Below are 13,476 nucleotides of genomic sequence, written 5' to 3'. Positions count from 1 at the left end.
TATTATTTTTAGTCACATATATTTTTTAGAGATTTTTTTAGATAATTTATATAATTTTTATTCATTAAAATAGTGAGCTATAAGCTTAACTCCTTAAAATAAGATCTTCAGGTTTCTAGCTTCATAAATGTTATTTTAAATAAATAATTATTGTTATAGGGTATATTGTTAAATATTTTATTTTGTGAATTTTAAATCCCTCTAAAAACTACGCCCCTGGAGAGTCTTACTTTTTCTTTGGCCGATTTTCAATTCAGTCTGCCAACTCTATTTGCAAAAAGTATCGCAAAATGTGAGTGGGAGGCCCGATAAAAGACAAAGAGAGGTAGACACATAAAAGGAGCCTGTCCCAGTGCCAGTGCCAGTGCCAGACCCTTGTGCCTGGACCTGAACCTGGGTCTTTGTTTGAATTAATCGAAGTGATATTTTCCTTGTCCCGAAATAATTTATCCCCATCCCACCGAGCCGCGTGACTGCGAATCCGCGAATCCTCCGCCTCAACATTTTTGCGGACTGCCTGGAGCTTCAGAATCGTATTCGGTCTGAAGACTGATACTGTGATATTGTGGAATCGGATTCGGATTCGGTATCGGAGTTACCTTCTACAGGTATTGTGGGCCTTTATTGGTTTTGTGGAGAGCGTCGAAAGCCGAAAGGCTTGGCGAAATATAAATATTCGCCATACGGTGCCCCTTGATGCATTTTGACGTGAGTTGTGGCCTAAGCGCGCTTTATTAACCGCAATTTATGCGATTTTGAAGAGAGTTGCAGTGACTGCGGCGCCAGTGGGTTTCTTTATCCACTCTCATACCCTTCTACCCCCTTTATCCTATCCGGACAGAGCCCCTGGTTTGCCACTTTTTGGCCCAAATTGATTTTGAACATTCATTATTCTGGAGCATCTGGGAATTGTTTTACTTTTCAATTGAATTTTTATCTCCTTCTCTTTGAGTAAAATAATGAAACATATATTATAGAGATTTAGAGAATTAATTATTATTAAATTTAAATTTATTTAATAATTAATGTTTAAAGAAGAAAGGCTTTGTATCCTTTCTTGTTGTAAACTGACTTTGAAAACCTCTTCTACTTTTTCAAAATCAATCCCATTTTCCCACAATTTCCTACCAGTTCCCACAATGACTATATCTATGGGATAATCACTCTTACTGACAGTTGGGTTAAGTATGGATTTCCTTTAAGAAAAATTTAAGAAAAAAAGGGAAGAACAGAAGACATTCCGTGATGCGTTTCACTTCATTAATTTCATTTGGATTGGCGAGTTCTCATTAGCATGTTGTTGTTTGGAGGCTTCTTGGCCATCATTCCTTTGTATGCTCTTGCCACTTTTTTTTTCCGCCAGTTTCATCCTGTTTTCACCTTTTTTTTTTTGAGTTTTTTTTTTTACTTTATTCGCAGCTGCCTGTCGAGTTCGTTGCCTAAGTCTTTCCTCTGCGTGCGTGCCACACGATGAAGAAGAAGAACAAGCAACAGTAGAGAAGGGGAGTCAGGGTAGAGACTCTAGTCTCTAGTCTCTAGCAAGTTTATGCGCAATTAACAAGATTCGCATAAAATAATAAAACTGACATAATTCAAGATAGCAACGTGATCAGCTCTCACAGAATTATCACAATCGGCTTGACGGCTGGAGAAGTTTTTACGGACAGAGCGGACACTGCGGACACTGCGGACACAGTGGACACTTCCAGCTAAATGGCCTGCTAATGGCCTAAAGTGTACTTGCCGATAATATTAAGCACATGGCCATCACTTGGTTGCTTCTTTTTTAGAAAATTTATAAACTTTCAGAATTGTACGCAGTGTCTGGACTGTCCGCAGTGTCCGTGTGTCCGTATGTCCGCATTGTCCGCATAAAACTGTAGAAATTATTAGCACTGGTGAATGAAATCAATTTACATGCATTCAATTACAAATTGTGAACCATAAGAGAGACAAGAGAGCCTGAATCTGAATCTGAAGCCTGAAGTTTCGCCAAGTCGGCCATCAGTTAGGCAATTTTATGACTGGATGGGATTTTGTGATGGCCAACTGCCATGTAACTGCCTCGTTTTAACGACCACTGATCCTGTGAGCCAGCGACAACTTTTGTGGCGCAGTTAAACGTTTGCATGATTTTGATTTTAATGATTCCCCCAGAGATGAGAGATGCCAGATACAGATACTGTTTGGGGTTTTGGGATGGGGACATCCTAATTAGCGACTGTCTGTGATGGCCATCAAAATAAACACTTGTACAATACGAGCCAACTGGAATTGTGACATGTTTGCGCCATAAATTTGTCAACTTTACAATGGGAATTGCCCACCAAGAGATGGACCATGGATAGTTCCTATAATTTCAAGGTGCTGACTCTCCACAGAGTGTAACTTTAATGATCGATCGTTGGATGTTTTTTTTTTCTTTTCTGCAACGTTTTCTTTCGCAAAGTGCCAGGATTGGTAGCTGGATTTGGATGGCCATAATAGCATTACCATGTTCATGGGCGCCACACCTTATCTCTCACCTGACATCCCTTGGAGCCCATCTCCGGCCCGATACCTCGTTTAGAGGCGACTAATGGCCTAATGGCTCATCAAGTGCATGTTGGCCAATCTGCAGCAGGAATTGCATTAAATACAAAAAAAGGCAAAACGCCAGGAGACTGCCACTCGAAATTCGTTGCCATAATTTAAATGAAGGCGACCGATAAGACAGTCCGCCTTTAAATCCCTTCTCTCCTTTTAAAAAATATATATACACATATATAGTAATCCCCAACCAGTTCCTGACTCCGGTTTTAGGTTGGATCTGCACTCTGCATGTGTTTTTGGTTATAATTTAAATGAGAACGATCGCTAAATGATCTCATTCCCGGCTTGAATGCTGTGGGAAGATAACTCCCAGGTTTCCTGGGATCTTGGTATAAAAAATAAGGAGAATAAAGCTACTAAATGGCGTAAAGGAATGTCGGTTATGGACTAGGGTTTGGATCATATGATACCCGGTACTTTGGAGGTAATATTTTAGAAAAGTTGTGGCATATATCATATATCATAGATTTTTGAGTCAGTCTATTTATGGATATATATATTTAAGATTATTTGAGATTAATTTTACATTTTTAAATATTTTTAAAATATTTTTTTCTACATCTTAACTCCCTCCATATATTCCTAACCCCACCACTCCGTTTCGAACTTCTTGGGAAGTCAGAAAGCAGCTTAAACAATTACCAAATGCTACTAACCAATTACCTGAAATTGAAACCACACTTCTCCCCTCTTATCCTTAACCCTTAACTACCAATTCTCCAAATTTTTGGGGTACGTGTCAGTGGCTTTAAAAAATAAAGAAGGTAAAGATTATGGGAGCCGTTGACATGGTTCCCGACTTTTGGGATTAATCAATTGCTCTGCAATTATTCGAGGCTCCATCAGGGGGCTCCATACGGAGGACTAAGAGGAGGCTAAGGGGTTAAACACATCAGGCCGTACAAAGCCTAATGGCCATAATGAATGGATTAAGCCAGCATTTACGCAAAAGCGTTGATATTTCCTCTGACCAAACAAAATATAAATCGAGGCAAATACATGGGGACCTGTCCATGAAGTGGCCATAGCGGGGGGTAACAAGGGATGGGGCTTCCAAGGGGGGGGAGGGGGGCAGCGAGCAGCTAACAATTTGCATGATCCAACTCCTCTGGTTCACCTCGTTCTTACCCCTCCTTGTGGCATCTACTTAATTTCAAGTTGTCCGCGGAAAAACTTAAGCATATTTAACCGCATGTCGCTGATTTTAATGGGGGGATGGGATACTACGGGGTATTTGGTGGGTTAAGATTTCAACGGGGCAAGAGTTGGGGGGGGGGGGGGGGGGGGGGGTGGCAGGTGGTGGCAGCCTGAGCTTGTTCTCCACAGTCTCATTCCGTGGCGACGCTCACGCATATTCCGCATATGCAGACGACGCACGACGGGATGCAGGCGCCACTTGGTCAGAAGAACAAAAAAAAAAAAAAACAAACAAACAAAAAACAAAATAAAATAAAACAAACACACAAATGTTGGTACGGGGGGTTAAGGTGAGACAAGGGGTGGGGCAGGGGCATCGGCAGGGACCGGGGCAGGCATCAGGCGGGGGCAGGTAAGTGTTTCTGGACGAATGCCATTGCCCTCTTTGCAACCAGCTGACCTTTGCACATGCCACAATCTTTTAAAGGAAAAAAAAAAACACAAAAAAAAGGAGGGAAACAAGGGTTAAGCTCTGGATCAATGAAAGGAATCAGGGGTTTATATATATATATATATTTATATATCTTTCTCCCCTTGAAGCGCCAGAGCAATTGAAAAAGCCTGTCAACATGGCCATCATATCGAATGACAAAAAAGCAAAAGGCCCAATGAAAAGGCTTAATGAAAGGCTGTGAGATATAATCTGGGAAGGGAAATACACAAATAAACATACTCCTAAATATATATAATATATTCTCATATATGAGACCCCCCATCCCAATGAAAAATGATCGATGATCCCACAGTTAACAGGAAAGATCAAACCCACTGTTGGCCCAATTAGGGTTTTTGGAGGAAAAGGTCAATGGTTTGGTCTAAAAGTGGTCTTGACCATTGCGTGTGTGGTTTCTGGGAAGTGCTATGATATCATAGGGACTATAAAATATCTAAAATTATAGAAATAATATTGTTTTTTAAGAAGAAAATCTTGATTTAATTGTTTTTCTGGAAAAAAAGGTTTTCTCATAAGTTTTATTTAAAAAAATAAGTTTTAAACAAGAAATAAATTATATAATAAATGTTAGTAATAAGTCTTAATATGTAAAATGTTATATATTTAAAATAATACCTTTTTAAACATTTATTTTTAACAGATATATAATTTAAAATAAAACAAACTTGTATTGCAAGCTGTCTGAAAGCAATCTTCCTCTAAAAACCAAAAACTCCTTTAAACTGCTCCGCTGAAAAATCTTTCAAGACCTTCTCCCATATATATAGACCTCCCCAGATATATCTTCTCCTTCCATCTGGACTGGCAACGACTCCTTTTCCGTCTAAAATGAACTTGTTGCCGTCAAAGTGTCGCCCGTGCGAAAGCGCCACAAAAAAAAAGGGGTGATCGGAAAAGGAAATGGCAGTAGGACCCAGGGGCTCGTGGAAAAAAAAAAACCAAAAAAAAAAAAATGTGAAAGAAGGGGGTGGACTCTGTGGAAAAGGGGGTCAGAGTGTCTTGTAGAAACAGGCAGCAGCTGCTGGACATCGTTTCCCAAAAGGAGCAGGAGCAGGAGCAGGAGATGTTGCTGCCATGCGATTGCAATCTCTGTGCTGCAGTTGTCGCTTCTGTTTCTGTTGCTGTTGCTGTGTTGCAACTGCTTGTTCCTCTGGTCTCTGGCTTCTTAATTTTCCGCCATTTGCTCATTTAGAGCAGCAACCAAAAAAAAAAGAGTCACCAAAATGTGGCAAGTCACTGAAGAAAAAGGATAATGTTTTCAATAAATACTTCTTGGCATGCTACTAAGTATGTTGTTAGTTTTTAAGACATTTTTTTACAATAAAACATTAATTAAAATTTAGAAAAAAATAATAATTTCTTTCCGTGCAACATCTGTATAGGACTGAGCCTAAAAAAGATCTCGTGCAACTGATAAACTTCACCACCAGATCCCCAGAATCCCTGGCCACAAGATGAAGATGTCTTTTTTTCAGAAATGCTTTTATTTTTTTTTTTGGCCAACACACTTGCAACATACACAATTTAATTAAAGAGGCAACTAACCCGACTACCGGGCAACAGCAAACACCATCGATGCAATCGCTAGATATCGATTTGTTATCGGAAATCGACATAAATCTTTTTTTTTTCGATCTCCTGTAGAACACCTTAGTGACCTTGGGATCGCCACTAATGAAGATCTCATTCTCCCCTTTCGTATTCTCGGGGATATTTTATTTGTTTTTGTAGCCTGGGCACTGTTGCATAATTCATTTTCAATTTATATGCCATAAAAGCGATAATGGCCGGCAATTAAGTTCGTGTTCCGTTGATAATTTTCCACATTTACGCGGCCATTAAAATGATTCCCAACGCATTTTTATCCAGACCCTGGCCACTAAAAAGGCCACTTCACCGGCCAAGCTCCTCCATTCTCCATTCTCCGCTTATCTCTAGGGAAACTGACAGAGAGAGAGACAGAGAGACAGAGAGGGGGGGAATAAAAATGGGAAATGTGAATTAAGAATATATATTCTAGATGAGAATGGATCGGATCCTACCCCAAGGTGTTAATTAGCATTATCTTAATGCACGTTCCGGCACACAGTTCAAATTGAATTATACATAATAATTTGTTCGCCGCTCTTTAAAGTGCAACTTAATGTTCGAGTGGACAGCCTGTCGCTGACCCCTGACCCCTGACCGCAGCTCTCCTTCTCCCATCCTCCCTCTCCATAAAGTTTATAAAGTTTAGGGACCACAACAAGCTCGTGTTAAACGCTCATTAATCACATTAGATATGCATTAATTTGGTAACGAATTCCCCCAGACTATGCACGAAAGAGATAGTTACAAGGAGGTAGAAAGAGAGAGTAGGCTAGTAATGGCGACACTCGTTGGGGGCGGGAGGTGGAGAGCCTGGAGTGGCCAGAAAATTAATTAGTTAGAACTTAATTGAAGGAACATGGTTGCTTTTCTCATTCTACTCCCTAAATAAAATATTTATGTTTAAGGGGAATTTTTCTAATATTATTTATGAGTAAGGAAAAATAAAAAAAAATTGAGAGAAAAGACTGGAAAAGTAGGATCTTGTGCTATACTGCTATATATATATATAATATATATATTTTTTATTATTTATTTAGCATCTGTTGTTTATTTTTTAGTATTTGTAAATATGTTTCCTAAAAACCTTCATTTCTAGAGGACTTCCGGTTTCTGTGAAATTTTTTGTTGCCTACTTGAGGGCGCTAAAGACTTCAATGGCCGCCATATATCATTTTTTAGGGTTTTGCTTCAAAATTAAGACTAAAACTATTTAAAATATATCTAGAATAAAATTAAAAATATAAACAACAACAATATAATAATTTAAGATTATAATTTTTAAAGATAAAATGGTTTCCCGCCCAAAAGATATAATAAAGAATATAAGGACTGGATCAATATTTTGTAATCCTTGTGCTGACATTTATTTATAACTGTAGGCTTCCCAGTTGAGCTCCCAGAACGTGTCCCTGTTCCCCTTCCATCCCCCCAAAGCCCCACTCCACCCCCTTCGAAGTGCCAGCAATCCCCCAATAACTCACTTAGCCAGCCAACCGTTTCCACCCACAAATAAACAAAAAACAACAACAAAGCCGTGAAGAAAAACAAACAAAAAAGGCAAAAACACACCCGGCCAAGAGAGAATGATACCGTTTCCTCAGTGTATTGGTGCTTATCTATGTGAAGTGTGCAAGAGTGTGTGTGTGTGTGTTGGCGAGAGAGCCATAACAAAGGGGGCGGAGCTAATATTACGAAGGGTTGTTTGTTTTAGTTGCGGCTATAACGCGATAAGAATTAAATACAAACAGAAATCGAGAGAATAGAATACTATAGCTTCTGCTAGGATATATTTTTTTTTGTTTTTGCTCTTTTTCCGGTTGCGGCGCAGCGAGAGATAGAGAGAGAGAGAGAGCTCCAGCCATGATGTTGGGGGGGCCAGCGAGAGAGAGGACTCACTCGCTCTCGGAAAGTGAGATACGACCATCCTGCTCGCACCTCCAAATGTGGGGACTGGTGCGGAGACGCCGACGCAGACGCCGGCCGAGGCAGAGCCCGGTCTCGGCACGCTCTCTCTCACCACACGGGCCTGGGCCTGGGCCTGGGGTTTTGTCATTTAAAAGCACCAACAACTAAAAGAATGTTTTTTTTCCGACCATATCGTTCGTCTGGTTCGCATCGCTGCTGCCGCAACGAATTTCCTTCAAAGGCCACCAACCGAACAACAACAACAAGAGCGAAAAACGCGTCGGAAAATTCGTTGAAAAAAAAAGCCGGTTGGAATTTAATATATTTTCAAAATATTAAAAAAAAATAATAAAATAAAAAATAAACTAAAGCCCGTCGGTTAAACATTTATTGCTTTTCGATTTGTTTTTCTGTGTGTGTGAGAGAAAAGTGTAACCAAAGTTGTTAATATTCAAATACAGTGTTACCATAGCCTTAGAAATCACATGAAAATCTAAGTTGAGAATTATAAGAAAAAAGGAAAAGCAGCAAGGAGCAGAAGAAGGACCCTTTTGAGATAAAACGGATAATGCTGGTGCCGTCGGACATGATCGCGGCGCAGTCCAAGATGGTCTACCAGATGAACAAGTACTGCGCCGATCGCGTCCAGGTGCGCAAGGCCCAGATCCACAAACAGATCCAGGAGGTATGCCGCATCGTCCAGGACGTTCTCAAGGAGGTGGAGGTCCAGGAGCCCCGATTCATCTCCTCTCTGAACGATTACAACGGTCGCTTCGAGGGCCTGGAGGTTATATCGCCCACGGAATTCGAAATAATCATCTATTTGAATCAAATGGGAGTTCTTAACTTCGTGGATGACGGAACACTGCCGGGATGTGCTGTCCTGAAGTTGAGCGACGGCCGGAAACGATCCATGTCCTTGTGGGTGGAGTTCATCACGGCGAGTGGGTATCTGTCCGCCCGGAAGATCCGCTCCCGCTTCCAGACGCTGGTGGCCCAGGCGTGCGACAAGTGCGCCTACCGCGACATCGTCAAGATGATCGCCGACACCACGGAGGTGAAGCTGCGCATCCGGGAGCGCATCATTGTCCAGATCACGCCCGCCTTCAAGTGTGCCGGCCTCTGGCCGCGCTCCGCCTCCCACTGGCCCCTGCCCGGGATACCCTGGCCGCATCCCAACATCGTCGCCGAGGTCAAGACGGAGGGCTTCGACATGCTCTCCAAGGAGTGCATCGCTCTGCAGGGCAAGAACTCCGCCATGGAGGGCGATGCCTGGGTCCTGAGCTTCACCGACGCCGAGAATCGATTGCTGCAAGGTGAGTTTTTGAATCCGTGGGAGGTTGGATGCCGACGGGGTTTTAGGTTACTTATTTGGAGAGTTAAGGTGTTCCTAGAAATCTCTACCAACTCTACAGATCCTGTTTTTGAAGGATTTTAATCAATAGATCCTCTCTTAAGCGGACACTACGTTTTTCTTTTTATTTATTTTTGTATATTTAATTGTGTATTTTTTTTGGTTTAACTTTTCAATTAAATCTCTTCAATTTTCTATTTTATTTTTGAGTTAAATATTATAATTAATAGATCCTCTCTTGAAAGGACACTGTTGTTTCTCATTAAAAAAAGTTCATAAAAAAAGTTCATATATAATAAGAAATTATAAAGTAAGCCTACAGCTATATATACTCCTGTCAAAAGTAATTTTTTGAGATTTAAAAAACTATTTCCTTTTATTTAAAGTTTAAAAGCGTATTTTATATATCCGAATTGCTTTAAAAAATGCCAAACCTTGAGGAAAAACTATCCCTACCTTTGTTTCTCTCAGTGTAAAGCCCCGTAACTATAGTGTCCCAATCCCCAATCAGTAATCAGTGACACACTTAAACTGAATTGATTTATTCCCATCAAATCAGCGACTTGGTCTTGATACGCCCGTAATTGGTTGTAAATTAAGCACTAGACGGGGGGAAGACTGTATAAATTTTGGAGATCGTTGGCTCAGATCGTTAGGTTGGAGGTGCCAGGTAATGGAACTTGACTTTCCTAGTAGAGGGCTACTGCCTACTAGTCCATTCATTGAAGGCTAAATAGTCTATATTTAGAGAATAATATTTATTTTATTTAATTAACAAACTTATATATCTTCTCGATGCCCTAAAGGATAATTTCTATTAGATACTATACGAATAACATGCCTCTTTAATGTCTATTATCCACTATTTAACCCATGACTAATCAACTCAATCGATTCTTTTGCCACATTTTGCTCGAGGAGTTGCATGTTGCAAGTGGATTAGATGGGCGGGCAAGTGGACAAATGGATGGTTGGATAGGGGTAAGGTAAACCCACTGATTGGGTTCCCAACTGGCAGACATCTCCGATTATCGGGGCGAGATATGATATGAGATACGACGCCGGAGTCAGTGTCGCCGGTTCGACTGCGATCATAAATCTGATGTTCGATCTCGCGGGGGGAGGCCTTTGGGTTTCGGTTTTTGGTTCTCCATCTTCCAGTCTCCATGTCTCCAAGTGTGTGTCTCTAGTTCCCTCAAATTAAAAAAAAAAAAAAACCCAGAAACAAAAATCTTCTGATCCCCGAGAGATAAAACCCCAGAGAGTGGTAGTCTCCGGTAGTCGCAGGTTTTTAGTTCTGTGGTCTTCTCAAGAGGGGAAACGGGTTTCCATATGAACAATGAACTGGCAATGGGGCTGGGGCCATAAATAAAATTCTAAACGATTTTATAAATATTTTAAATCTCGGCGATTAGATAAAGTCAACAAATAAATAAAACAACAGCCCAAAGAGGGATGACACACAGAAACAAAGAAAGCATACAAAATCGAGTTAAAAAACGTGGAGAGTTGGGGCCACACCAACACCAACAACAACAACAACAAAAAAACACCTCAAAATTAAGCCAAAAAACTCAAAATAAAGTCAAGAAACTGAAACAGAAGAGAAGCAAACCGAAAACAAAAAACAGAAACCGAAATTGAAAACCAAACCGAAATCGAATTCTAAATAAAAAATAAATAAAAAAGCAAGCCCTGACAACGATCTCGATTTCGATATGTATCTGTATCTGTAATTGTATCTGTATCTCTTGCTGTCTGATTCAAATTAATATAGATTCTTAAATTTCTTGACTCTTGTCTCTGTTTCCGATAATAAATAGTAATATATCTTTTTTTTGGAGAATCTCAACTATAATTAGCACTGTCAGGTTGAAAAAGAAGAACTCCACTCGAAAAAATAGTCAAGTGCATCGGATCGGGTGCCAATATTATGGCAATATCGTTCAATATTGATTAGCCAAAATGTGAAACGGAACCGGGGACGGACTGTAGGCCCGATTCTCCGCCGGAGAGAGATTATCGCCGGCCGGAGTCGAGATTAGCTCGGGGGTGACACGGTGCCAATGTAGCCATGATTTATGTGCTAATAAATTAAGAGTTCAACCCCTCCACAGGTACTTGCCTCTGCCTCTGCCTCTACGGGAAATCGAAGCTAAAAAGCATAATTCTATAGAGTATATAGTATAGAAGTACCTATACTTGTTCTTGTAGTTCTACTCGTACTATTGATCAATCAAAGTCAAGGGTTTCTACCAAATAATACAAAATAAAGTTAGAGTGTTGTTGGAAATAATTAATGAAAGTGATCTTCCATAAATGACATAGCACTAGTTTTGTTTCTAAGGCTAATAGTTTTTTAATTTATAAACTTTACAAGAAACCTTCCAATTCCATTTCTTTATCAATCGAAAAAGTCCAAAACATCTAGCTTTTGGTAAAAACCCCATGAATCACTTTTCAAATCCATAAACCTCTCAAGTTTTGAGTCGAAACTAAAACCAATAAACAGATCTACTTGAGATAAATAGTTCCATAATATAATGATCCATTGAAACCGAAAACCCATCAATCAAAAACAGAACTATACTTCCTATAAAAACAAAATGACTCATTAAATAATCCTTCCCCCTTTTTTTCCAATTCCAGGAGCCAGTCGGCGAAGGTGTCTGAGTATTTTGAAGACGCTGAGGGATCGGCATCTGGACCTGCCCGGCAACCCGGTGACCTCGTACCATCTGAAAACCCTGCTGCTGTACGAGTGCGAGAAGCATCCCAGGGAGATGGAGTGGGAGGAGAACTGCATCGCGGACAGGATCAATGGGATATTCCTGCAGCTGATATCCTGCCTGCAGTGTCGCCGCTGTCCGCACTACTTCCTGCCCAATATGGATCTGTTCAAGGGGAAGTCCCCGGGGGCTCTGGAGAATGCCGCCAAGCAGGTTTGGAGACTAACACGCATAATGCTGACCAATGTCCGATGTCTGGAGGAGCTGTAGAATCAAAAAATATAAAGAAACAGGATCAGAAGGATCTAGAGAATCAGAGTTCCCCTTGCCACAAAAAAAAAGAAAAATGGAATCCCTTCAGATCTGTTCGGGGGCTAAAAAAAAGCATAATCTTTGGGATTTTCTTTTTTTATTTAATTTAATTTGTTATATATATATAGAAATATATATATTTTTGTGAATGAGACAGATCGGGGGGATAGACGGGGGGGATCTGAAGGGTCTGAGACAAAGGAGAGCAAGGAAATTGTAACCCAAATACTATTTGATATTTCGCTTAGATTTTAAAATTAAGTTTTAGGTGCTTTCGAAAAGTATACGCCGCTTAAAGAGTTTCCTATAATTAGTGCATATATATAATATAAAAAATAAAATATATATATATACAAATATATATATATTTAGCCTAAAACCTAGAGCTATCCCATACGCACAAATGTTTTTTTTTTTATAAAAATAAATTTATATATTTAATATAACAAAGCTAGCAAAGCGCAGTGACAAAAAAGAAACACAAAAAATTAGCTAAATTAGTTATGTAAGTAAAATGGAAAACTAAAAACTGAGACAACCGATTTCTGGAATATTTCCCGTCGGCCTTTAAATTATTTATTCTATGTTTTTTTTTGCCTTCTTGTGAGTTTAGTCAATAAAATGTAAGTTTTTCATTGAAATTCATTTTTGTTTATGATTTTTGGGATTTATTTGGAGAGTTTTTAGTTAAAACAGCTAAGGTTTTAAAAGCTATCCGGTAAGTATAAAAATATATAAAAAAGTAGATTAAAATGGAGATTCATATCTATTCATATAGGCATTTGGTAACACTACACTTATAAACTAGCCAGTGTGCCCTTGCTAATTATTACTAAAATAGTTTTTAAAATGACAATTTTTTCTTCTGAGAAATATATTCTGTCAAATGAATAATTTTCGTGTGTCGATCAGAGTCTCGTTTGGTTGATTTCTTTGATGTCTTGCCGGTTTAATTGATAGGCCACGATTTCGTTTTCGATTTCTGGGGAGACTGAAGACCGTAGCGCGTAGACTCTATATGGCAAAATGTCAGAAAATGACATTTGGTGCTCCGGCTGACATGCTGTGCATTTTAATTGCGAATTAACAGCAATTCCGCGGACAGCTAACAATCCCAATAAACTAAACACAAATTATGTGGCAGAAATTCCCTTGTAAACCAGTAAACTCCATAAAAAAAACTGAGAAATAAATAAAAGAAGAAATACAAAATATGTTGATACAACATTTTGATCACGTGTCGGTTTCAGTTTCGGTTTCGGTTTCGGTCTTCAAGTCCAAACGGACATAACATTCAAATTAAACTTTATGTCATTCATAAATTAAATAATTTAATTTATTTT

At 39.5% G+C, this 13,476-nt stretch overlaps 1 protein-coding gene across 1 annotated transcript; it reads left to right on the top strand.

Annotated features, from left to right (window-relative positions):
• The first annotated feature begins 7,877 nt into the window (after positions 1-7,877).
• LOC6504735 (protein mab-21) lies at positions 7,878-12,774 on the top strand. The gene is made up of 2 exons (XM_001966263.4): positions 7,878-9,054; positions 11,742-12,774. Exons 1-2 carry the CDS (start codon positions 8,307-8,309, stop codon positions 12,089-12,091), a joined length of 1,098 nt encoding a protein of 365 aa, XP_001966299.1. The 5' UTR covers positions 7,878-8,306; the 3' UTR covers positions 12,092-12,774.
• Positions 12,775-13,476: the final 702 nt, after the last annotated feature.

The sequence above is a fragment of the Drosophila ananassae genome, chromosome XL (genome assembly GCF_017639315.1).
Source record: "Drosophila ananassae strain 14024-0371.13 chromosome XL, ASM1763931v2, whole genome shotgun sequence".
In the NCBI taxonomy this organism is placed as follows: domain Eukaryota; kingdom Metazoa; phylum Arthropoda; class Insecta; order Diptera; family Drosophilidae; genus Drosophila; species Drosophila ananassae.
This window is presented reverse-complemented; position numbering and strand designations above follow the sequence as displayed.